A 24,858-nucleotide genomic window follows, 5' to 3' on the forward strand; every position below is an offset into this window, starting at 1 on the left:
AAAAAATAATAAAGCCATTATCCCCTTCCTGGTACAGAGAGGGGGACACCCTTACAGATGGAGATTTCTCTTCTTCTCAGGTTTTCAGAGCTTCTCGTATGTCTGCTGTTTCTTAAAAATAATCAGCCCCAAATAGCCCTTATGCCAAAGAAGCATATTTTGAGGTGAAAACTCTGTTCCCCTTCCATACTTTGGTGAAGTGTGTTCCCCTCTGACTTTTGATACAATGTAAAGTCCCCCGGTCTTTTTCTTGGCCCTGGTTTCTTCAGGTGTCAAGTGATAGGGTAGAACGGGGCTGACGCCTAAGGTTACTTTCTTTAAGGTAAAATTCTATAATAACCTCCCCTTACGGTGAAAACCGATTCGTAGGTACGTTAACAAGTCAATTCGCGTGGAAACTGTGGCAACCACAAGAATGTGCCTTGCAGACTTCCAACTGCTGGGGGTGTAATTGACCCAGGGCCCCGACTACTCTGCTCTTAGAAATCCATCACCACATTTGGGGCGCCTGTGTGGCTCAGTGGGTTATGTGTCCGCCTTTGGCTCAGGTCATGAATCTCACAGACCGTGAGTTCAAGCCCCGCGTCGGGCTCTGTGCTGGCAGCTCAGGGCCTGGAGCCTGCTTCCGATTCTGTGTCTCTGTCTCTTTCTGCCCCTCCCCTGCTCATGCTCTCTGCTCTCTCTCTCTCTCTCTCTCTCTCTCTCTCTCTCTCTCTCTCTCAAAAATAAATAAACATTTAAAAAAAAAAAAAAGAAAAATCCATCACCACATTTGAACAAGGCCACGCCTCCCATGGGCTGCTCCCTCCAGGCCGCCTTCCAGGCTGAGCATGGCAGGGATACTAAGGCAGGACCTTTTGTGGGAAATACCACTCTCCTCTGAAGGTCAGCTTGGGCTCCAGGAGTCCCCTCGGTTTTGCCAAACCTTCCTTAGACTACGCGGCAGCCTCGGATGCTTCCGCTCAACTTTTTTCCCTGTTCCCTCCACTCCGAGTCAGACGTCCATGGGGCTCCAATAGATGTCCCAGCCTTCCCCGGCTCCCTCCCGTCCATTTTCTCTCACAGGTGTTTCCTGTAATAACATCCTTGCACGTTTAGTCCCCTTACGGGTTCTGCTTCTCAGGGGACTCGGACTGAAGCAGAAACCTAGTTCAAACGGAGATTCTTTTCGTTGATTATGAGTCAGTGGCAGTTTTAAACCTTATACCCTCTTCAACACATCTAATAATAATCCTACGCTACTGAGAACGATCAGGTAGAGGGCAATTACCCTGTATTTGGGTATTTTACCCTGTAAATTTACCCTGTAAATTACCGTGTTAGTCACTGTTCTAAGCCCTTTACGTATACGTATTCAATCATCTCGTTGTCACAAATGAGATCCGTTGAGACAGAGAGAGGCGAAGTAACGTGCTGAAAGTCACAGGCCCGTATATAGTGGAGCCAAGATTCCAATTCAGGAAGGAGACCGTAGTCCTAACCATCATATTTTATAACCACTCAGCATCAGCTGATCCTGCTTTTTCTAGAAACACTCTCTGCATTTGGCTTTCCTGACACTGTACTAACCTGGTGTTCCTTTTACCTTTCTGAGCATTGTTTGGGTCTCTTTCACCTTCACGTGCTAGTTTCCCTGGGGCTGTGCCCCAAGCCTTCTTTTCTTCTTACACTACATGCATTCCCATGGGCTCAGTAATCAAGTACCTCCAGAAGATTCCGGAATGCAGTCCTGCTTCCTGGACTTCTGGCCTCACCCTCCAGCTTCCTCCTCAACATCCCGTCTAACGAGCCCTTACAATTATCATGTCCCAAAGACAACTCCTCATGTACCCTGCTCCTGGATGTGGTCCTCCATCCATGCTCCCCATTCCAGAAACAACACCCTGCCATCTTCCCATTTTTGCATCCCTCTCACACTCCACGTCTGACTGACCAGAATACGACCTCTGTGAGGCTGAGAGCTGACGTTCCTCATGATCACTGCTGAGCTTCTGGAGACTGACCCAATGCCTGGTACATGGTAGGTTCTCAGTAAACACTGAATGTTTCAATGAATGAATGAATGAATGAATGAGTGAATGAATGAATGAAGATTCATCCATTACCAAGTCTTTTGGTGCCACCTTGAACCATTCACTTTTCCCCACTGCCCCTGCTACTGCTCCAGTCCAAAAGACCAGCATCTTCCAAGCCAGCTGGCATCCCTATTTCCGTGTTGCCTCCGTCTCATGCACTTTCCAGACTGCTGCCACGATTATAGTTTTCTAAAGGAAAATGTTATCAGATAACCTGCCTACTTCAAACCCTTCCGTGCTGCCCTATGACCATTCAGTTACGAGGCCCCATAGCCCTGGCTTGACTAACACGGCCCTCTGCGTTGTAACCTGCTCTCCTCCGTTCCCTCCGATCCTCTCGTCTTCTTTAGGTTCCTCGAGCACCAGCATGGTGTCTCTTAGCTCTTACCCTGCACTCGTGCCGTGACTTCTGCCGGTAATATTCTTTCCCTCACTCCGTGCGGTTGACTTCTGTTCATCTTCCGTTTCCCTGAAAGGTTGCGCCCTCAGAGGGAACATCTTGGAACTCTTCAACCAGAGTGTGTCTCTTTGCTTTAAGCTTCTATAGCTGATGGAGTATGTTTAGTGCCTCTATTACCCTCACCCTCTTGTCTGAAAGCTCCTAGTCAGGGACTATGTTCATCTCTGTATCCCCAGTCCCCAGCTCAGCGCTCGATACACATTCACGTCCTATTGAATAAGCTGAGCTTGGGGCGTCGGGAAACAGGTAAGGCCCTCCCTTGCAAACCTATAGGCAAGACGTTGGCCACGGTCATCGCCAAGGTTTTAGTTGATAGATTGAAATCTAATTAAATGCATCCCTGTCTTCCTGTTTGTCATGTTTTCTCTTTGATTTTTATTATTTTTTAAATGTTTGTGTTTTTTGGAGCGAGCATGAGCTGGGGAGGGGCAGAGAGAGAGAGAGAGAGGGGGAGGGAGGGAGGGAGAGAGAATCCCAAGCAGGCTCCGCACTGTCAGCACGGAGCCTGACACGGGGCTTGGGCTCGCGAACCATGAGATCATGACCTGAGCCAAAATCAAGAATCAGACACCTAACCAGCCGAGCCACCCAGGCACCTCTGTCATGTTTTCTTTTCAAATCCAACCCCAGGTTGTTAAAGGAGAAAGCAGATGTGCGTGCTTTGTCAATGTTTATGAGAGGCATGTGTAGTGAAGAAACTGACTCTCTAGGGGGTGCCTGCGTGGCTTCGGCCTAGGTCATGACCTCGCCACCCCTGAGTTCGAGCCCCAAGTCACTCTCTGCTGACAGTTCAGAGCCTGGAACCTGTTGCGGATTCTGTGTCTCCCTCTCTCTCTCTCTCTGTCCCTCCCCTGCTCATGCGTGCACTCGCTCGCTCTCTCTCAAAAATAAACTTGAAAAATAAGAAAAAGAAACTAACTAACTCTGAAGTTCCAGGGGGAAGAGTTTTCTGCAGGGTGAGACAAAGTTACATTACCTTATTCACCAAGGTTTGGGGATAGCTGTTTTTACCGACTAGTTTCAATCTTTGTGTTCACATCTTAAGGACATTGAGACAAATAATCCAATTTAAAAATGGGCTAAGGACCCGAATAGATCTTTCTCCAAGGAAGGTACACAAATAGCCAATAAACACATGAAAGATGCCCAACACCATTACCATCAGGGAGATGCAAACCAAAACTACAGTAAGATACCACTTCTCACCCACTAGAATGGCTGTAATGAAAAAAAATGGACAATAACAAGTTCTGGTGAGAATGGAGAAATCAGGGGGGCGCCTGGGTGGCTCAGTTGGCTCAGCGTCCGACTTCAGCTCAGGTCATGATCTCACGGTTCATGGGTTCGACCCCCACGTCGGGCTCTGGGCTGACAGCTCGGAGCCTGGAGCCTGCTTCGGATTCTGTGTCTGCCTCTCTCTCTGCCCCTCCCCGGCTCACAGTCTGTCTCTCTCTGTCTCTCAAAGATGAATAAATGTTAAAAAGAAAAATTAAAAAAAAAAAAAAAAGAATGGAGAAATCAGAAGGCTTGTCCATGGCTGGCAGGAATGTAAAATGATGCGGCCATCTTGGAAAACATTCTGGCAGTTCCTCAGAAAGTTCAACATGGTTACCATATGACCTAGCAGTTCCACTCCTAGAAGTGAAAACGTGTCCGTGCAAAAAGTCGTGCATCAATGTTCACAGCAGCATTATTCGTGATAGCCCAAATGTAGTAACAACCCAAATGTCCATCAGCCGCTGAATGGATGAACATATGTGGTGTATCCATACAATGGAAGATTATTCAGCCATAGAAAGGAATGAGGTCCTGTTACGTGCCACAGCACAGATGAGCCTTTTGCATATTAAGTGGAAGAAGCCAAACTCAAAAGATCACATATGATTACACTTATGTGAAGCGTCCAAACTAGGCAAATCCCAAAGCAAAGAGTAGATTTGTGGTTGTCAGATGATAGAAGGGGGGGAAATTGGAACTACGAATGGGTGTGGTTTGGGGGTTTTTTGTTTGTTTTTTTTTTTTTTTGGAGGGATGAAACTGTTCTGGAATTAGATAATGGTGATGGTTTCCCAACAGCAAATACTAAAACGTACTGTGTTTTATTATGTCAATTTTATCAATTTTTAAAATACTAAACCAAGATTCTGAAGCGCATCATGATGTGTGGACTGACACACATAACACTTTATGTTCCATAGTCTGCTTTCTTGTTTGGGAATTCTTAGTAACGTGCAGACTGGGTCAAGATTGTGGTATTTTGGGCAACTGGATACTTCAGCCGTTAAGCGTCCAACTCTTGATTTGGGCACAGGTCATGATCTCATGGTTTGTGAGATCGAGCCCCACGTCGGGCTCTGCGCTGGCAGTGTGGAGCCTGCTTGGGATTCTCTCTCTCTCTATCTCTCTCTCTCTCTCTCTCTCTGCCCCTCCCCCTCCCCCAAAATAAGTAAGTGAACTTTAAAAGTTTTTTCTTTCATTAAAAAAAAAAGTTTGTGGGATCCCTTGAAGAATTGTTAGTAATATCCATATCAGATTATGACAGGTGACTATTATTTCTCGGTCAGAGCTCTGAAAGCATCGCAAAGGATACTTACCATGCTGTCCTCGACTGCAGTATATCTGTTTACACTAGATTGGGAATTTAAGAGAGAAAATAGTGGGTCTATTTTCATCACTCTATGTGTCTAAGACAGTGCTTGCAATATCGCAAGTGCTGAGTAAAGGTTTCACTTGCAGGGGGACTTAACGGGACAGTCTTGTCCCCAGGGGACGTGTGGCAATGTGTGGAGACACTTTCGCCTGCCACACCTGGAGAGGTGGGTGTGTAACCCACACGCTTCTGGCGTGTGTAGGTAGAGGCCAGGGATGTTGCACAGGACAGCCTCCAGCGGCAAAGATGTATCTGGCCCAAAGCGTCCGCCACGTGGAGGTTGAAAAATCCAGCTCTAAATGGTCGGGCGAATGACTTATAAATCCGTCAAATTAACTTCAGCAGAAGATGAAAGAAAGTCCCCTTGAAGAAAAATTAAACACTAAAAGCATCCTGGCGTTCGGTGTTCTCGGTTAACGAAATGTCCCAGACCGTATCTTTGTGGCTCTTGACGGAAGAACCAGGCTGGTGGGAGAGGCAGACCACAAGGGAAAACCGCAAGGCTGTGTAAGTTCCCGACCTTGACTAAGGTGTTATTGCATAGAATTCAGTCGTGCAGCAGAAAGCGGGTGGTAACGCGTGCGTTCCTTGTCTGTTAAAGAGCCCGGGAGACGTTTTACGTTGCATTTAACACGCGGGAGGAAACCATCCCAGCCCCCCACAGAATACACAGCTCCAGTCTTTTCTTCCAGAAGCTGGTCGCAACCCTGTCCGACCCTAGGTCAGCAGGCAAGTAAGTGCGGGCGAGCTTCACTCGTGGCCCAGAATGCTGAGGGGCGCTTGATGGCCGGGCTCGCTCTTTCCGGTCTCCGGATCAGGGGTCGGCAAGTTCCAGCCCGCGGGCCAGCAGTGGTTTGCATCTTTTTAAGTGGTTAAAGCTAAACCAAAGGAAGGGTACTGTTCCATGGCGCGCAAAAAGTGGATGAAATTCAAGTTTTGGTGTCCATGAAGAAAGTTTCTTGAACCCAGTTATGCGCACCTGTGTGCTATTGCCTACTCTTGTCCGTCTGGCTGCTTTTGTGCCTGTTCAGAGACCGTGTGACCGTATTTATGACAAAGCCTAGGGTATTTACCATCTGACCCTTTATGAGAAACATTTGCCACTCCCTGCTCCACAGTTAAGGAGTGTAGCAAATGGTGTTTCTGGGAGGCGGTCTGGACCGAGAACCCGCCCCGGGCTGGATTCCCCGACACCCGGCTCTGCTGGGCACATGACTGTCCCCCCCACCCCACCCCGGGCTGGAGTGTCCTCATGTGTGACATGAGAGGGCTTTGCCAAAGGGTCTCTGGAGCCCTTCCAGTTCTTAACTGCCTGTGGCGTGTGGAGATTCCAGTTTGTCTAGTGGTTCCCAGGTGGCCAGTGGGGTGAATGCAGCACTCTTGTCTGGGACAAAGCGGCGGGGCCGGGGAGTCACATTACCGCCCTCGGCAGCGAAACAGACACAGACCTGGATCGCCACTGTGTCTATGCGGAATTGGAGCGGAAAATTGGCACCGCGGAGTGTCCGGAGACCAACTTTGGGCCCCTCTCACGCGTCCTCGTTTGATAGATTATGTCACTCAATTCTTTTAACCCTGGAGAAGAAAGAAATGGACGGCGCTTATGATCGGGGAAGGCTGGTAAGGGATGGTGGCAGAGGCTGGCAACCTGAAATTGACGTTTTCAGAATCTAATTTAGCCCTTAGGGCGGGTTTATTGAAACTCACCAGGTACTTGTCATCTCTCCTGCTCGTTGACTAGCAGGAAAGGGTCTCTGTTGCCCTTTCTGTTTTCTCATTACTAACGGGTGGCTCTTGACCCACAGTGCAAAGGATCGTGGGCTGTCGACGTCCACACCACAGCCCGGGCTCTGTCGCTACGGAACTAAGCTGGCCTGCTGCTATGGCTGGAGAAGGAACAGCAGGGGAGGCTGTGAAGGTAATTTTATAAAAACTCAGACCACCCTGTGCTCGAGTATGAGGGCAGCGTCCTTAGGTTTTTACCTGTGACACCGTAAATTGTCGCCAACTTGTCAGTGGGTTCCCCAGCAGAGGGACGAAAATATCTATACCCAAGGTCCGGGTTCCTGTGAGATGTTTTCCCATTCAAAATGTGGCTGCCACCTTCATTCTAGACAGGATTTGCTTTAGGAGAGGGGTCTTGTGAGTTACTTCTGTCAGTCTCCGGCCGGTATACTTCCTTCTAGTTATAATTGTTCCAACTGATTGCTAATGAAATCTACTTGTTAATTATGAATCATCCAACCAGTAGGCTCCAATTACACACCAGAAAGTAAGCCATTTACTTCATGGTTTGGTTACTCACATTTTTAAAGTCCATTTTGCCTGTTTCTAGATATTTCAAGAGATAGGTGCGTATAGGTAAACACTTTAAGTATTTTTCTGATCCTTTTGTCTGGATTTCAATCTAAGGATCTGTAATTTGCTTTGGATACGGTTTCTCAGACCATGTGTGAGGAACTCCCAAGAGAGGCCTCTGATCATCTTCAGGAGGGCTAGGGAGGACGAGGCTTTGCATACTTTTATGTCACTTTCTTTTTTTTATAAATTTTTTTTATGTTTGTTTATTTATTTATTTATATATATATTTTTTAATGTTTATTTTTGAGAGAGAGAGAGACAGAGAACGAGGTGGGTAGGAGCAGAGAGAGAGGGAGACACAGAACCGGAAGCAGGCTCCAAGCTCTGAGCTGTCAGCCCAGACCCCGACACGGGGCTCAAACTCACGGACCGCGAGATCATGACCTGGGCTGAAGTCGGACGTCTAACCGACTGAGCCACCCAGGCGCCCCTATGTTTGTTTATTTTTGAGAGAGAGCATGAGCAAGGGGAGGGGCGGAGAGTGGGACACGGAATCCAAAGCTGGCTCCAGGCCCCGAGCTGTCAGCACAGAGCCCGACGCGGGGTTCGGACCCACGAACCGCGAGATCATGACCTGAGCCAAAGTCGGACGCTCAACCGACTGAGCCCCCCAGACGCCCCTCTTTGTTTTGTATGACTGTCTGTGAGAACCCACAGTCACAGTGGAGAAGAATCCGATCCACATTCCTCCTAGCTGACTGTCTGACCGGGGGTGCATTCCTTCAGGGCAGGAATCTGGTCTCATGGTCCCCATGTCCCTAGCAGGTGGCTATACCTGAACCCAAAGCCCTTAATCTCTTCAATAGGATAAACACACAACTGGATTATAAACAGTAAGGCGCAAAACTGTTAGCTTTTTTTGACAGTACTACCTTCTTTCTGTCTCTGCCCTAAACTCTTCCTCTCTAGCTGGTTAAGAAATAGCCGGGTAGACCACAGGTGAAGACAGAACTTGATAATAACTGAGATCTATAAAACCCTGGAAGGCACTGATAATGCTCCTACCCGCTCATTATTATGCAACATCTCTCACCATCAGCCTCCTTGTGCCGTAAAGTTAGAACATTCTCCCAGCCTTGAATGCATGATAAAACAGAAAAGGGAAAGATGTTACTAGGGGAAAAATTTATCCACGTCGCATTCTCCTGGGGCTTTGTCAATTAAAAAAAAAAGAGGCTGGGGCCTCACCCTGACGGGATTTATAGTGTCCCGATCAAGGACACTGTCCTGAGAACTCAGAACGCTGTCTGTGACCTTGGGCAAGGTGGGCAAGCCGGCTGAGGCTCTCCTTCCTCCATGTGGAGAGATTAAGCCCTGCTTCAGAGGACGAGGAGAGTAAGCATCGAAGGATATGTTCGTTCCCCGGCACGCGTAGAAAATACCTCATAAATCACCCTTGATTCGGAAAGGACCAGTAACTCTCCTGTCCCCGAAAGCACCAGGTGATGCAGGAATGAAACGTTGCTGTATTCTTTTTCGAGACACAGCACATTTTTATTCGCAGCCAGTCAGGTGGAAAGGGGCAAAAACCACGTGGAGCGCATGCTTTGGAATCTCTCACAGTTGCACAAACCCCAGCACCTACTGCCATAAAACTGACACGTCTCTGGTGAATAAATGAGGGCGGTAAGGTCTGTTCTGTACCTAAATCAGAGCAGGTTGGCCGTGGCACAGCCAGCCGGTCACGTTCTCGATGTTTTTGTGGACAGTGTACTACAAAACAGGCAGGAGAGGCTTTAAAGCAAGATGTTAAAAGAGCACGTGCACAGGGCTTGAGCGAAATGCTCACTGTGCGTGTTTGGCAAGCCGGGGGGACCATCGCCCCCCTCCCCCTGCTGCCCGAGCCCAAGGTTCAGGTATTGCATTGCGATGATTTCTGTATCTGAAATCCGTGTTGTATCACGTCCAATTTGCATGGTCCTTCTTGACGGTGAGGTCATCTCCTTGAAGCACCAAATAACAGCGTGATTAGCCCCCGACTGCCAGACCTCTGATTCCCAAGCCAGAGTGTGGGCTGAATGGTAATGAGGCGAGAACGCACGTCCCGAACAAGCCGAATCACACCCCAGACCTGGGAGGTCACTTCCATCTGTCTGTTCCTTCCTCCAGAGGCCCTGACTCCACGCTGGCACTTTCTAGCTCTTGGCGGGATGGCTCAGCTCGACATCGTTACCCTTCAAATGTACGGCCCTTAGCGCGATGAGATACGGAGCTGAGAGCTGTCCGTGAACGCATTCCCACCGAGAATCTGGAGGAATCTAGGGAGGATGAACAAGAACTTTAGCTGGAGGACACTTAAACCTCAGGCCATCGTAGACATAAACCAAACTTCCCTGCGCTGGACCCTGGCTGTTCGAATCACAGATCCGAAGTCACTGTAAATGGAAAACATCTTGCTGAAGCTTTGACCTCAGAGCAGCGGGGATATTATTCACCATTTCTCTCATGTTCTAGTTGGCCCTGGGCCTGGCTTTCCTCTCTGGCCCACATTGAAAATAACTTTCGAGGGAGCCATCAGAGGTATTCAAGGCTCGAAAAAGTAACAGATTTCTTTTCCTAACATCTGAACTTAAGGCTGCCTCTCCAAGAACACATCCATAACAAAATAGACGCTGGAAAGCAGAATTCTCTTTTGTTCTCCAGAAGTGAAAGCAATTTGCCGGGAAGCATTTTTTCCTGACCTTCTCACTTGTGATTTGCTCAGAGCCATAAAAGGTTGCCCTGGTCAGAGTTCTGCACCTTTTATTTTACTTACGACTCGGAACTGTTGGCGTGTCTGACACGTTCACGACACCGCTAAGCGCAGCGGGAGGAACAACGATGAACGTTTAAGTCTGTGTTCTGAAGGCACTGGGATCAGATAGGAGATGCAAGTCAAGGATAGAAACCAAATATATGTCTAGTTATTTAATAAGATGGTACCTGATCGGCTTCGTGGGAGAGGCCCGCCAGAGGTCTGTGGAATTCTCAAGTTCACACATGGCCAGAGAAACCCCTGAAGGCTTCTGGAAGCAGAGGTCATGCAAAGTAGTCTTTGAAGGATCAGGAGGATATTAACCATTGGAGGGTGAAAAAGGGGTGCCCGTGTGTGAGAAGAGGCCGAAAGGGTAGATTTATTATTTAAAAAAATATTTTAATGTTTTTATTCTTGAGAGAGAGAGAGAGCATGAACGGGGCAGGGGCAGAGCGAGAGGGGGACCCAGAATCCAAAGCAGGCTCCGTTCTCTGAGCTGTCGGCACAGAGCCCAACGCGGGGCTCGAACTCACAAGCTGTGAGACCGTGACCTGAGCCGAAGTCGGACCCTCAACCGACTGAGCCACCCAGGCGCCCCACATTTATTAATTTTTAAATGCTTATTTATTTATTTTGAGAACAAGAGAGATTGCGAGCACGTGTGCACTAGCAGGGGAGGGGCGGAGAGAAAGAATCCTGAGCAGGCTTTGCACTGTCAGCACAGAGCCCGACACGGGATTCAAACTCATGAACCGCAAGATCATGACCTGGGCCGAAATCAGAGAGTCACTTAACTGACTCAGCCACCCAGGCGCCCCAGAAAAGGGTAGATTTAGAGAAGAGTAGGCAATCTAGTTTGACCACAGGGTTGCCTATGTCTAGGGAACAAAGTAGGCCAAGGGAATGAACGAAGGTGAAGCCAGGCCATGGTGATGGTACCTATACTGTATTCTAGAGGCAGTTCATAATATCTGGTGACTTCTGCGCAAGGCCTGGCATGATCAGAGCTGTGCTTCTGGAATATCGGCTTAATGTCATATCTGACATCAGATTTCCTAGGAGCAGAGCCTGTAAGGGGGCTTCCTGGACAAACAATCTGTTGAGAGGTGCTCTCCGGAGAGATCTGTAAGGGAGCCGGGAAGCAGGGGAAGAAGCCAGGCAAAGATGTGGTTTCGAGAGAAGTCTGCCTTCGGCTTGATCCCCGGGCAGCTCGAGTTTTAACCCCACCACCGAGTTTGTCCTGCCCCCAAAGCAGGGGCTAGGCTGTGAGACCCCATGCCAGTCAAGCACTTGGTCACAGGGCTGTGGCGGGGAGAAGCGGGAGACAGACGGGTGCAGGGTAATGTCCCAGACATCTGTGGGCAGCGTGGTTCCCTTTAGGTAGATAAAGACCTGTTCGAGGAATGACTTGGTGGAAAAGGAGGGATAGGATGTTGCAACGGATTGGTTTGGGGACAAGAGATAATAGCGATGACTGGCATTTTGAGTCCGGGTAACTGGGAGATAAATGTGGACGTTAACAAAGAATAGGGTCTGTGGTGGAGGGGGAAGAGGCTGGGGTCTTTGGGAACAGGCGTGCTTAGAGGTAGACCTACGGAGCCGGGAAATCAACGAGAGGGGAGGTAGGTGGCCTTCCTGGGCAATGGCCGAGTCAGCCGTTCAGGGCCTGACTGCTTCCTGGGCTCCTACTAGATCCAGAAGCTGCTAAGGGCTCTCTACTCCTTATCTACCTCCTTTCTCGTTCATTATTCCTTTGGCCTCTTCCTCTCTTTGGGTTTTTTCATTTTCCTTTTTTTCTGATCTACTTCGTCTCCCTATCTCCTTCCTATGAGCCGGACTCAAACTTCCCACCGTCGTTGACTCTTTTTGCTTGCCCCCAACCCAGACAGACGCTCTAGCCTCGCTCTTTCTCCTGTCACTTCTTTCATCAAACAAATATTAAGCGAGGGCCTCGTTTGTGTCAGGCGTCTGGGAGCAAACATCAAAACAAAACAAAATAATGACACAGAAAAAGCATATCCTGCCTCACGCCATCATCACCATCACCATCCTTAGGCTGATCCTTTTGACTGATAACGTACAGCTTTCAAAATAGAGTTTGCTGGGTGGCTCAGTCGGTCAAGCATCCGACTGTGGCTCAGGTCATGGTCTCGCGGCTCGTGAGTTCGAGCCCCGCGTCGGGCTCTGTGCTGATGGCTCAGAGCCTGGAGCCTGCTTCACATTCTGTCTGTGTCTCTCTGCCCCTCTCCCACTTGCGCGTGCGTGCGCATGCACTGTCTCTCTCTCTCTCTCTCTCTCTGTCTCTCAAAATATAAATAAAACGTTATAAAGAAATAGAGTTTGCTCATTCCAAAGAAAAACAGGAGAAACAATATGCAAGAGAAAAGAGAGGTGAGTGACAGAAAGGAGGAGGACCTTGACCTAGAATTACTCTGGACTCTCTTCCAGCTCCCACGTTATACTTCTTTTATTAAATGTTTTTGTGTTTAGATGCAAACCTATCTGGCTGTGGTCTGGGAGGCTTTGTTGATCTTGGAATGCCACTTGGAGGCCTGGCAGGGCTAAGCAAAGTGAGGATAAACTTGGAAAAGCTTGCGTTCATGGGGGTGCGGGACGGGGCGAATGCTCTCGTTCACAGGCGGAGGGCTCCCCAGCATCCCGAAGGGGAAAACAGACCCGAGAGGGAGCAACACATCATCCTCTCTACGGCCCCCCGGATTTCTGTGCCGTACAGAAGGCTGCTGAGTGTGACACACGTGCATTTCTCTGTGCAATCGACTCCCGCTCAAAACACCTTTCCTTTCCACAGCTTTGTGTGAACCCGGATGCAAGTTCGGGGAGTGCGTGGGACCGAACAAATGTAGATGCTTCCCGGGATACACCGGAAAGACGTGCAGTCAAGGTCAGTACCACAAGCCAGGGTCCCAGTACCAACCTTTCCCCGGGGCTTTCAGAAGCAATGCAATCATTGCGGGGGGCTCTGTGATACAGGACAGCGCCCGGGATTTTGTAGACTTAACCCGAGTCTTTCTGATCTTTTTGTTAAGATGCCAGACAAAAGGCCTTGGTTTTTTTGGCCTTTTTTGGCCTCTAGAATATTTTTTTTTCTCAACAATTTTTCTTTTCTGAAACAGTTTTCATTGTGGGGCGCCTGGGTGGCTCAGTCGGTTGAGCGTCCGACTTCGGCTCAGGTGATGATCTCGTGATCTGTAAGTTCGAGCCCCGCGTCGGGCTCTGTGCTGACAGCTCAGAGCCGGGAGCCTACTTCAGGTTGTGTGTGTGTCTCTCTCTCTACCCCTCCCCTGCTCATGCTCTGTCTCTCTCTCCCTCTCTCTCGAAAATAAACGTTTAAAAAAATGGTTAAAAATAAATGAAATAAATACATAAAACAATTTTCATTGTGTTTTTATGCTACCAAATGCATATTTTTATTGGGAAAAAAAAAAAAAGCAAAACAACCCAACGATGCAAAAGGATATAAATGAAAAAGTGGGAGCGCAGCTTGTGAGTTCAAGCCCCACATCGTGAGCCCTCTCTCACTGCCTCTGTCACCCTCTCTCACTGCCCCTCCCCCGTGCACACTCCCCTCTCGCTCTCTCAAAAATTAAAATTAAAAACACATTTTTTAAGTGGGAGTGCCGAACTGAGCACCTGTGATCTGTTTCTGTGATGGTGCAGACAGGGATGTTTCTCGTGGGCCGGTTTGCGTGTTAGTGCATACAGAGCTAGCTCATGCTTTTTAAGGCTGTATCCTAGGCCCCGATGCGAATGCTTTTATCATTTGTGTAAAAAAGATTTTATTTAACTGCTCTCATTTACCTTGTCTCCAGTTTCTCACCATTACAAGCGATACTAAATCGGATGTCAGTCTCTGCGTATCCTTGTACCCTTGAGTATTTTTATAGGAAAAATGTCTGAAAATAGAATTGTCGGGATGCGTGACGTGCACATTTTTTTAACTTTATGTATTTTGAGAGACGCAGAGAGCGCGCGGGAGGGGAAGAGACAGAATCCCAAGCAGGCCCTGCGCTGTCAACACAGAACCCGACGTGGGGCTCGAACTCACAAACCGCGAGCTCATGACCTGACCCAAAATCAAGAGTCAGACATTTAACTAACTGAGCCACCGAGGTGCCCCGACATGCATATCTTTAATTATAATTAGCGTATTTAAAAAGATACTTTGTGACTTGTCATAAGCTATTTATCTGAGGATATTAAAGAGTATTTATAATAATGAGAACAGTGGTTCTCAATTTGGGCAATCTTGTTCCCCAGAAAGAGTTGCCAGATAAAATAAAGATCTCAAGTTAGATTTAAATTTCAGATAAACAACAGATAATATTATAGTGTATGAACATTTTAAATACTGCACAAGACATAGGTATACTAAAAAAGTATTAGGGCGCCTGGGTGGCTCAGTCAGTTAAATGTCCAACTTTGGCTCAGGTCATGATCTCAACGTTCATGAATTCGAGCCCTGCATCAGGCTCTGTGCTGATGGCTCAGAGCCTGGAGCCTGCTTCACATCCTGTGTCTCCCTCTCTCTCTGCCCCTCCCCCTTCACGCTCTGTCTTTCTCTCTCTCTCCCAAAAATAAATAAACATTAACAATATTTCAAAAAATAAAAATAAAATTAAAAAGTATTACTTATCTAAAATTCAAACTTAGGGCGCCTGGGTGGCTCAGCCGTTGAGCATCTGACTTTCGCTCAGGTCATGATCTCACGATTTGTGAGTTCGAGTCCCTCATCTGGTGAGCTTGAGCCCCACTTTAGGTGAGCCCTGCTTCTCTCTCTCTCTCTCTCTCTCTCTCTCAATAAAATAAAATAAAATAAAATAAAATAAAATAAAATAAAATTCAACTTTAACTGGGCATCCCATATTTTTACTTGCTAAATCTGGGAAGCTCCCCCTCGAGGACATCTGGCAGTGTCTGAAGGCATTTGGGGGGGGGGTGCCACTGGTGTCTGGTGGGTAGAGACCAGCAATGCTACCGATCATGTTCCAGTGCACAGGGCAGACCCCACACGAAGAATGCTCTGACCCAAGTGTCCACAGTGCTGCGGCTGAGAGACCCTGGCCTGAAGAAAGTGTCCCCAGCCCTATGAGCAGTTGAGCAAAGAGCCACAGATCACGTTGAGCTGTCCTTCAGGCCGCCGGGGTTCCAGATGGACAGGTGGGATCCCAGAGAAGGGCAGGCACACTCCACTCCGCCATCCCCAGGCCTTGCTGCTAAGCCCAGAGATTAGCTACGAAGGCCGAGGGGGCTGCCGGGCCTGCGGCTTCTGTGGGGACCTCTGAGCCTCTTCCATCCCACCACCAGCACAGAGGCCGGTGCCCTACGGTGCTTCTTACCCCCCGTGTCCACCTGCTGGAGAGACGTGCGTCACGGATCGTGCTCTTCTAAGTCGTCATGCAGCAGTGTCCCTCACCGGAGGGGCTCGCGCCAGAAAACCTGTTTCTCCCTCGTGTCTTGGATTCTGTATCGAAATGGCTCCACCCGAGATTTGGAATAGAGAAGAGATGTTCGATTCCCAGTAAAATATCAGTGTCGAGGGAGTGGTCTAGTCGGCTCAGGTCTGGAACTGTCTGTCTCCCCCCACACACACACACACAGCCTTTCTGCCCCCCAGGGTGGCCTGATCAAAGCCCGGATGTATCCATTAATGGTGACAGGCCTCAGCCCTCCGCTATGCCGTCTTTCCCCCAAATGCTTCTTCCAAGCGACGCGTGAGTTACCTCTGAGTTAGGGCCAAGTGACAGGGCGTTTCTGGGTTTCCCATTATGTCTCATCAGCTTTCTCCAATTCCCACTTCTTTTCTCCTTTCTGTATCTTCCTTCAAGGAGTTAAGCTATGAGGGACCCACGTGACCACATTTCCAAAGATAAGCTCCTCTCCTCATGATCGTTTTATTTCCCTCCTGTATCGTTTTTATTTTATTTATTTATTTTTTAGTTTTTAAAAATTTTTTTAATGTTTTATTTCTTTTTGAGAGAGAGAGAGAGAGAGAGAGAGAGAGCGAGAGAGAATGAGTGGGGGAGGGACAGAGACGGAGACAGAATCCAAAGCAGGCTCCGGGCCCTGAGCTGTCAGCACAGAGCCCGACGCAGGGCTCGAACTCACGAACCGTGAGATCATGACCAGAGTTGAAGTCGGATGCTTTACCGACTGAGCCACCCAGGTGCCCCTAAAGATTTTATTTTTAAGTAATCTCTACACCCAATGTAGGGATCGAATGCACACCCCAAGATCAAGAGTCGCAGGCTCTAATGACAGAAACAGCCAGGCGCCCCTTGCCTGATTTTTAATGTACTCGTTTGTCTCATAGCTTCTTCCGCTCGCTCTCACGTCTGTGAGCTTCATCCATTGTGTTTGTAGCTGTACTCTGTCCAGTCTCATTGCCATATAGTGTTCCTTCTGTTGGGACACGTTTGGATTCTCTCTAGGTTGGGGCGATTAAGAATAGCGTTATTGTCGGGGCACCTGCGTGGCTCAGTTGGTTAAGCGCCCCACTTTGGCTCAGGTCATGATCTCACCGTTGATGAGTTCAAGCCCTGTATATATCAGCCTCTGTGCTGTCATCATTTTAGCACGTGTTTTCTTGGTGGGCACATATCCATGTTGCTGTTGGGGATCTCCCCAGGGGAGGCACTGCTAGGTCCTTGGGTAAATCTGTATCTAGCTTCAGTAGATTCTGCCCAACAGTTGTCCAAAGTGGTTGTGCGCGTCTGCCTCCCCTCTGATGGCGCGTGATCGTCCTGTTCGCTCCGCACGCTCATTCGTCCTTCAGGATGGAGTTTTCATGATGACTGGAGAAGAGGCGACTCATTGCCCCTTGTACCCACCCCCACCGGTGGGGGCCAGGGAGGCCAACCCAATCCTACATCTTGATGTTTTCCAATCCGGTTAACTTTTCTCCCTTTTCCCCCTGCCCCGTGCAGACGTGAATGAGTGTGGACTAAAACCCCGGCCGTGCCAACACAGATGTGTGAACACACACGGGAGCTACAAGTGCTTTTGCCTGAGCAGCCACGTGCTCATGCCGGATGCCACGTGTGCGAGTAAGTTTCAACAGCCAGGCTGCTCTCCGTCATCCTTTGAGACTAGATTCTTGCCATCTGAGCAGTTGGGGCGGGGGGGGGGGGGGGGGGGAAGGTGGTAAAACAAGTAAACGTGAAATTCACCATTTTAACCGTCACCACATCCTTATCACCCCAAAAGGAAACCCCGTGCCTATCAGCAATCACTGCCCACTCCTCCTCCCCCAGCTCCCCCACAGTCCCTAACCTGCTTTCTGTCTCTCTGGATTTGCCTATTCTGGACACTGGCTTTTTAAAGAAAACAGCTAACTGGGAAGAAAAAGAACTTACATATCTCTATATGCAGGGTTGTATGGGGTTTCTTCCTGAAAATGAGCATATTGCCTTGGGAAGGTGATGCATTGAAATTCCATCTTGGGACATCTTCTTTCCACCCACTTCCCATCTTCTTCCCACCAACTGCCTTTCTCACGCCCCTTGCCCCATGCTCAAAGATTAGTGACTCTTGTTGGGAATACATTCCGATTCACATTCCTGAAAAGAAAAGCCCTTCTTTGATAAAGAGAAACCCATGTCCCGTGGGAGGGTGAGAGTCCATCTATTCATTTATTGAGAGGGAAGGTTTTTCGGTTTAATGTTACAGCCGACAGGCAAACCCATCCTCCCTGCCTGCCTGCCCTCCTCCCTTCTTCCCCTCCTCCCCCCTCCCGTCTCTCTTTGCTCTGTCCTGCTGTCCCCAGCAAACCTGGAGCTTAGGTGTTCTGCTAGCTCCCTGTGCCACAGTGTCACAGTCCTGGCTAGTGCATGGCTTGCTGCTCTCCTGACGGGTCCTTGTGCTTTCGGTCCTTGGCAAAGCGCCCGATACCACCAGTCACCTAGATCCTCTGTTGGCAAGCAAACTTAAGAGATAAAGCAGACATTCAAAGTCTTTTTTTAAAAAAATCCTTAGTATTATAAATTAAACCCACCAAAGACAAGTATGTATGTGTGTGTGTGTATGTGTATATACATATCTCCATATAGATACATATATCTCCATATATATATATCTCCATATATATGTATCCATCCATATATATATATCCATATGATATTACATATTATATTATATGTAGCTTCATGAATTCTCATAAGGCGAGAATAACCCTGTAACACCTACCAAATAGAACTTTGTCAGAACCTCCCTCCCTACCCTGTCATGGGAATTACCATCTAGGCTTTTACAGTGATCACTTAACACTTTTAAATAGATATGTACTAATGGATGTTTCTGAAACATTCCACGAAAAGCCTAAGTAGTGCCAAGAAAGGTATCTTTTCCCAAACGGAAAGATAGAATTAGGTAAATGTTGAAGACTAATCTTAAGAGGCGACGCAACAGGAAAAGAGTATAAAGTAGAAATGTTACCATTGGTGGGTGTTTGTTACATTACCTTGACCTGTGTGTGTATCCTTTACCCTCTTTGTCTATTTCTGTATATGGAAGCTGTTGCCTGTGCCTCCCTGTTTATAGCTCAGAGTGTCCAGGGAGCCCTTGGACCTCTTTCCTAATTTTATTTCACCTGGTTCCTGGCAGTCTCTCTTGTCCCGCTGAGTGATGGGCATGTTACGGATGCGCATGGTGGGTAAAGGGAGTATATTCACCATACTTGCCTATAGTAGACATGCGTGATCCATACATAGTAGGCCTGTGCTAGGGAAATGCATTTATGGGAGACAAGTTACGTGTAGCAACAAGTAACCGGAAAATCCACCTAAAGTATCTCAGGTACTGAAAAAAACGGGAGGCACACAGTTCTAGAACAGCTCGGCAAGGACTCCATCTCTGCCATCCTCAGGGTATGGATTTTATGCTCATGCTTGTGACCTCATAGTCACAGGATGGCTGCCCCAGCTCCAGGTATCACACACGCATTTGAGGCGTGCGAGACAAAGGGGAGTGATGTCAGTGAGTGAATGACTCTTTCGTCCTTGTCCCTTTTTGTCATGCAGCAGCATGTTTGGGGAAGCCCCACTCCCTCCAGGAGACTTCTCTGTATACCTCTTTGGCCACGGCTGGGTCCCATGGCCACCCTTTGTTGCTGCAGAGGAAGCTGGGATGAAGACACGTAACTGGCTTTCCAGCCTCTACGACGGTAGTGGCGAGAGGAAAAGGCGTCCAGGATGGCTTTCGGGCAGCCAACCGGTCCTATTTGCCACATGTTTTAATACAGCCATGTGAACGACTGGTTACTTGCTAACTTAAACAGTGTACAAGGGATAGATTTTTGTTTGCCCTAATTACTCAGACTGATCATCTCCATCAGAAGTTGCATTTCAGCGTAGCGACGCCAGCCGGGTGACGTAAAGAGTGATTTGAATGTGCAAGAGGAGGGGCGCCTGGGGGGCTCAGTCGGTTGAGCGTCAGACTTCAGCTCAGGTCATGATCTCGCGGTTCGTGGGTTCGAGCCCCGCGTCGGGCTCTGTGCTGACAGCTCGGAGCCTGGAGCCTGCTTCGGATTCCGGGTCTCCGGCTCTCTCTCTCTCTGTCAAAAATAAATAAACGTTTTTTTAAAAATGACTTTAGAATGTGCGAGAGGAGAGGAAGATGCAGTCTCTGGTAACTGCCGGGGACGTGCCGACCTAAAGACGATCAAATTCAATACACCGGCCCGCAGAACAGACCGTGGGGGCCACCAAGAGGCCGCCCTTGCCCAGATTCCATTCGGGTCTCAGACAGTGTGCTTATCCTATAATACATTGCAGGTGTCCCGCCGAATGTCCTAGAATGCAGAGATGGTTCCTCAGTAAGTGCTTTTTATCACCTCGGCTAACCCTTGCCTACGTTTTCAGACTCCAGGACGTGTGCCATGACAAGCTGCCAGTACAGCTGCGAAGACACAGAGGAAGGGCCTCGCTGTCTGTGTCCGTCCTCGGGGCTCCGCCTGGCGCCGAATGGAAGAGTCTGTACAGGTAGCCCAGCAGGAGGGCCGGCCTCCACTCCTCCTCCTTTCCCCTTTCCTGACCTCCTTCTCTCTCACTCATCACAGTCTGCTTGTTGACTAGACCGAAAGTTCCTGAAAGTACAGATTTATGCCCATGTCTGAGACCATCAGCCACATATACTCTAGACACCCGTTAGGATGCTGGAAAGCACACTTCTCTATTATTTGGGGGTTGTCTAATGTCATAGTGGAAAAAAGGACACAGGCCATCTTATTTTAGTACATTTACCCTGTATGTTTCACTTCAGTCACCATCCCACAGAAACATGCTACTTACTGCCATTCAGTGGATAAAATCCCAAGGGCCACTGGACTCCCTTTCAGGTTCTAACTAATATTTTCCTACAAAAAAGTGTTTACTGGGGCGCCTGGGTGGCTCAGTCGGTTGAGCGTCCGACTTCGGCTCAGGTCATGATATCCCGGTCCGTGAGTTCGAGCCCCGCGTCGGGCTCTGTGCTGACTGCTCAGAGCCTGGAGCCTGTTTCAGATTCTGTGTCTCCCTCTCTCTCTGCCCCTCCCCTACTCACGCTCTGTCTCTATCAAAAATAAATAATAAAATGTAAAAAAAAAATTGTTTTTAATGTATTTACTTATTTTTTTTTTTTAGATCTAAAACTGTTGAGAGTAGTCTATCCCTTGTACACTGTTTAAGTCAGCAAGTAACCAATTTCTCATGGTCTTTAAAGGTTGCTCTAAATTATGTGAACTAAGTATTCCAAAATCATTTCCGCTTGGAGGGGTGAACAAATTAAATCCATAATATTAGAGGGCGAGAGACAGCCATCATTTATAACTTTGAATTTAGTCAAGTCACTGGATTAGAACTTTGGGCTCTTACTCTCTCTGGTCTTATTTTGTGTCTTAGTCTTGGGTCCCCAAAAGCTGACCCCGAGCAAGTAGCTGATCTGGGAGGTGATCTCAGGGAATGCTGGTTGAGGAGGGGAGAAGGGAAGGGAAGACCCTAGCACAGGGTGAGTTCAATGAGCCGGTTAAACATCTGTGCCCTTCCAGGAGGCTGGGAGAGCTGCCTCCGCATTTTCCTTCCTTCCAGAGCAAGTGGGGGGGGGGTCGGATTTATGCGTCAAGTTTATTGATGGGGGAGTGGCTCCAGAACACTGACTCGAGGACATGCCCAGCCCAGCCTAGCCCAGCCCTGATAAGGGTCATTGCAGAAAGTCCCAGGTACAGCCTTAGGCAGGTAGCTGAGTGCTGAGGGGCGATGGGTGGGGCACCCACAGGGCACCCTCAGTGACTGATGCAACACTTTCTGCCTTAGCTCCCTTGTGGATTTGTATTCTGTTCAATAACCAAACTGCATATCCTCCTGGATCTGTACTTACATTGCACTAAAGATACACGGTATTTAGAGCAAGTGAGCACATAGCATTAATAAGGGATCTCAAACCAAATCAGAATATTGAAAGAGTTCTTAATGGTTTTTTAATTTAAATTTTTTTTTACATTTATTTATTTTTGAGAGAGAAAGAGAGACCATGAGCAGGGAAGGGGCAGAGAGAGAGGGAGACACAGAATCCAAAGCAGGCTCCAGGCTCTGAGCCGTCAGCATGGGGCCCGACGCGGGGCCCAAACCCACCAACTGTGAGATCGTGACCTGAGCCGAAGTCGGACGCTTAACTGACTGAGCCACCCAGGCGCCCCTTTGTTTTATTATTTAAATAATAAATAATAAATATATATTTACCTCTATTTATATTTATATTATTTATATATTTTATATTATATATATAATAAATTATTATATAATAAATATATATATTATATAATAAAATAAATTAATATAATAAATTAAATTATATAATTTATATATTTATATTATTTATATATAATAAATAATAAAGAATTAAGCATATTCTTACTTGTTGACTGCAGTAGAAATACTTTTCAGTCAAGGTGTTGGACTGTTATTCTAAATGTACCTAACTTGATAAGCTGCATTTAGAAAGTTCCGCCAAACAGGTTACCTAAAGCAGTTACATCTTTTTTTAAAAATCCCCGTAAAATTACAATTTTGGCCCTGTTCTTTGAGAGTAATCCGATTTAGTTACATTCGCCAGGTTTAACGTTCTTTGGTGAACTAAGATGTATATGACAAGGCTAATTCTTGACCAGACCGAAGGCAATTTTCACCACCTCTGATTTGTCGGGTGCCTTTTTTATTGAAGGAAAAGCTCATCTGCACAAAAGTGGTCACTGAGAAATGAGTTTTGATCAGTCCGACACTTCTTTAGTATTTTAAGAATGAAGGGGCGCCTGGGTGGCGCAGTCGGTTAAGCGTCCAACTTCAGCCAGGTCACGATCTCGCGGTCCGTGAGTTCGAGCCCCGTGTCGGGCTCTGGGCTGATGGCTCAGAGCCTAGAGCCTGTTTCCGATTCTGTGTCTCCCTCTCTCTCTGCCCCTCCCCTGTTCATGCTCTGTCTCTCTCTGTCCTAAAAATAAATAAACGTTGAAAAAAAAAATTAAAAAAAAAAAAAAAAAGAATGCACCACAGGTCCAAATGAACAACATACACCATCTGCTCGATCTGATAGTGAACGCAAAGCCGGAGTCTGGCTATTTTGCTCAGCGTTGCCGCCGGCCCCTCGGTGACCTGACTCACAAGGAAAGGAGGGAATCCTGTTGTCTGCTGAAGTTGCATCATCACACAGTTTCTGTTTAGGTGCAGTTTCAGGAAACCACATCTTGGGCACTTGGGTGGCTCCGTCGGTTAAGCGTCCCACTTCGGCTCAGGTCATGACCTCGCTACACGGTCTATATACCTGGAAAGGTAGTAATTCAGCCACCAAGCCTGTAGTGTATATGTCCCCAGGGCCAGGCATCTCCCAGCCCCAGAAGAGCCTGGGCCTACCAGGACAGATGTGAATATAAGTAGTGCCGTGAGATAACGTCTCTAAGACGGGATGTGCGACGTGATGGAAACACATAAGAGGAAGAGCCGTGAGTGTGCTGAGAACACCTCCCGAGGGTATGATGCTGGCAGAATAATCAGAGAGACTGCTGTGCGTGTGGGCTCACGTGCGTGCGTGCGGGTGTGATTTGGAGGGAAAGTGCCGTTCTGGCTATCGCCGACGCCTTCTGGTTCTGTGTCCTAGATATCGACGAATGTGCCTCTGGGAAAGCTGTCTGCCCTTACAATCGAAGATGCGTGAACACATTTGGAAGCTACTACTGCAAATGTCACGTTGGTTTTGAACTGAAATATGTCCGTGGCCGCTATGACTGTGTAGGTAAGAGTGGGTCGCACCGTTTCCCTTTTTCTTCTCCCCCCCAAACCTATAGCCGTCGTCTACGGATATTTTGAGGTCGATTCCGTCTATTAGTTGAACAGTCTATTGTACTGACCAGTTTAACAATACAGAAGAAGTCACATTCTTTTGTTTCTGGCTTTTAGGAAAAGTCTGATGAGATGAATTAGAAGAAGCCAGGTCAGTCAAGGTCAAAAGTAAGGGACCTCAGCGGGTATCGTTTGTTCTGGGGGCCTGTTTGAGCTTGATCTCCGCGATCTGTTCATGACAGTTCCCTCCGGGGGTGGCATTAGACAAAGGTGTAAAGAAGATGAAGGCCCCTTTCATGGTTCAGGCTCCAAATGGCCTAAGATGTTCCCTTTCCAGGTCACCGAAGCCACTCTCTGATAAGATTCTGGTCTCAGTTGGCTATTGGCCTGATCTGTGTGAAAGAAGATATTTGGGCCCTTAGTGAAGGGATTCCGAGTCCGAACGAGCGAGTAAAGTACGGTGTTTGGGGACCTGGGGTGCATCCGCACTGCCCTTGATGTAATGGGGGACGGGGCCTGCCCTTCGGTGAAGGGAGATCCGGGCTCCCTGTAGATGCCTATCCGTGTAACACGTGGAGCCAACGTGTGCGCGACAGGAAAGCTCACGGTTGGGGGAAAGTGGGATTTCTTTCAACCCCACGTGCGGAGCGTCCCAGGTTGTGTCCTGTGTGACCGCACCGTGGCCACCGTTGGTTCCAGCATTTTGAACCGTCTTAGGAAGACTCTCCAGCTCTTTACTCAGATCTTTTCAAACACAAAGGCCATTCTTCACCGGCTCGTCACAGCCGTGTTGCTCGTGGGCTTGGACCCCATGTCCCGCCGCAGACCCATCCAGCTGTGTAACCCAGTGGTGCTGTGTCCCTGAGAAGTAGCCCGTTCCTGGATCCCTAGCCGGTTCCACTGGACAGGGTGGGAATTCCCATGGAGAGCTTCCAGAAGAAACCCATCTTGTGATTTTAAGGGATTAAGATTGGCATCTGGGCTCCTTTGGTGGCTGACTTAAAAACAATGGGCTATTTTGTGTGCATAGGTCTCCCAAAGGGTGGATAGCAAGTCAGATGCAGAAGAGGGCTAATGAACTTCTCACTTGGGTGGAATTCGGCCAACTTTCCTGGTCTCGGTCCAGCAGACAAGCTCCGACCAGCCCAGCCCTGCTCCTGGCAGGCTTGGAACAAAATGCCTAGGAGTTTAGATGATGTCAGTGGTTCATAACCCCCCTTCTCCTTTGTTGGTTAGGAGTTCCGAGCCCTTCCACATGC

General features: G+C 48.2%; 1 protein-coding gene across 9 annotated transcripts in view; it reads left to right on the plus strand.

Annotated features, from left to right (window-relative positions):
• Positions 1-24,858, plus strand: part of EGFL6 (EGF like domain multiple 6) — a 56,966-nt gene that overhangs the window by 15,472 nt on the left and 16,636 nt on the right. For 7 of the 9 annotated variants that reach the window (XM_045050877.1, XM_045050883.1, XM_023249088.2 and 4 more), the window contains exons 2-6: positions 6,991-7,103; positions 13,090-13,182; positions 17,225-17,344; positions 20,156-20,275; positions 23,418-23,552. In XM_045050877.1, the coding sequence (XP_044906812.1) occupies positions 6,991-7,103; positions 13,090-13,182; positions 17,225-17,344; positions 20,156-20,275; positions 23,418-23,552 (581 nt within the window). Of the gene's footprint in view, positions 1-6,563; positions 6,806-6,990; positions 7,104-13,089; positions 13,183-17,224; positions 17,345-20,155; positions 20,276-23,417; positions 23,553-24,858 lie in introns of those variants that run through there. The other 2 variants (XM_045050882.1, XM_045050878.1) reach the window with 2 other exon arrangements.

Source organism: Felis catus, chromosome X (genome assembly GCF_018350175.1).
Source record: "Felis catus isolate Fca126 chromosome X, F.catus_Fca126_mat1.0, whole genome shotgun sequence".
NCBI classification, from domain to species: domain Eukaryota; kingdom Metazoa; phylum Chordata; class Mammalia; order Carnivora; family Felidae; genus Felis; species Felis catus.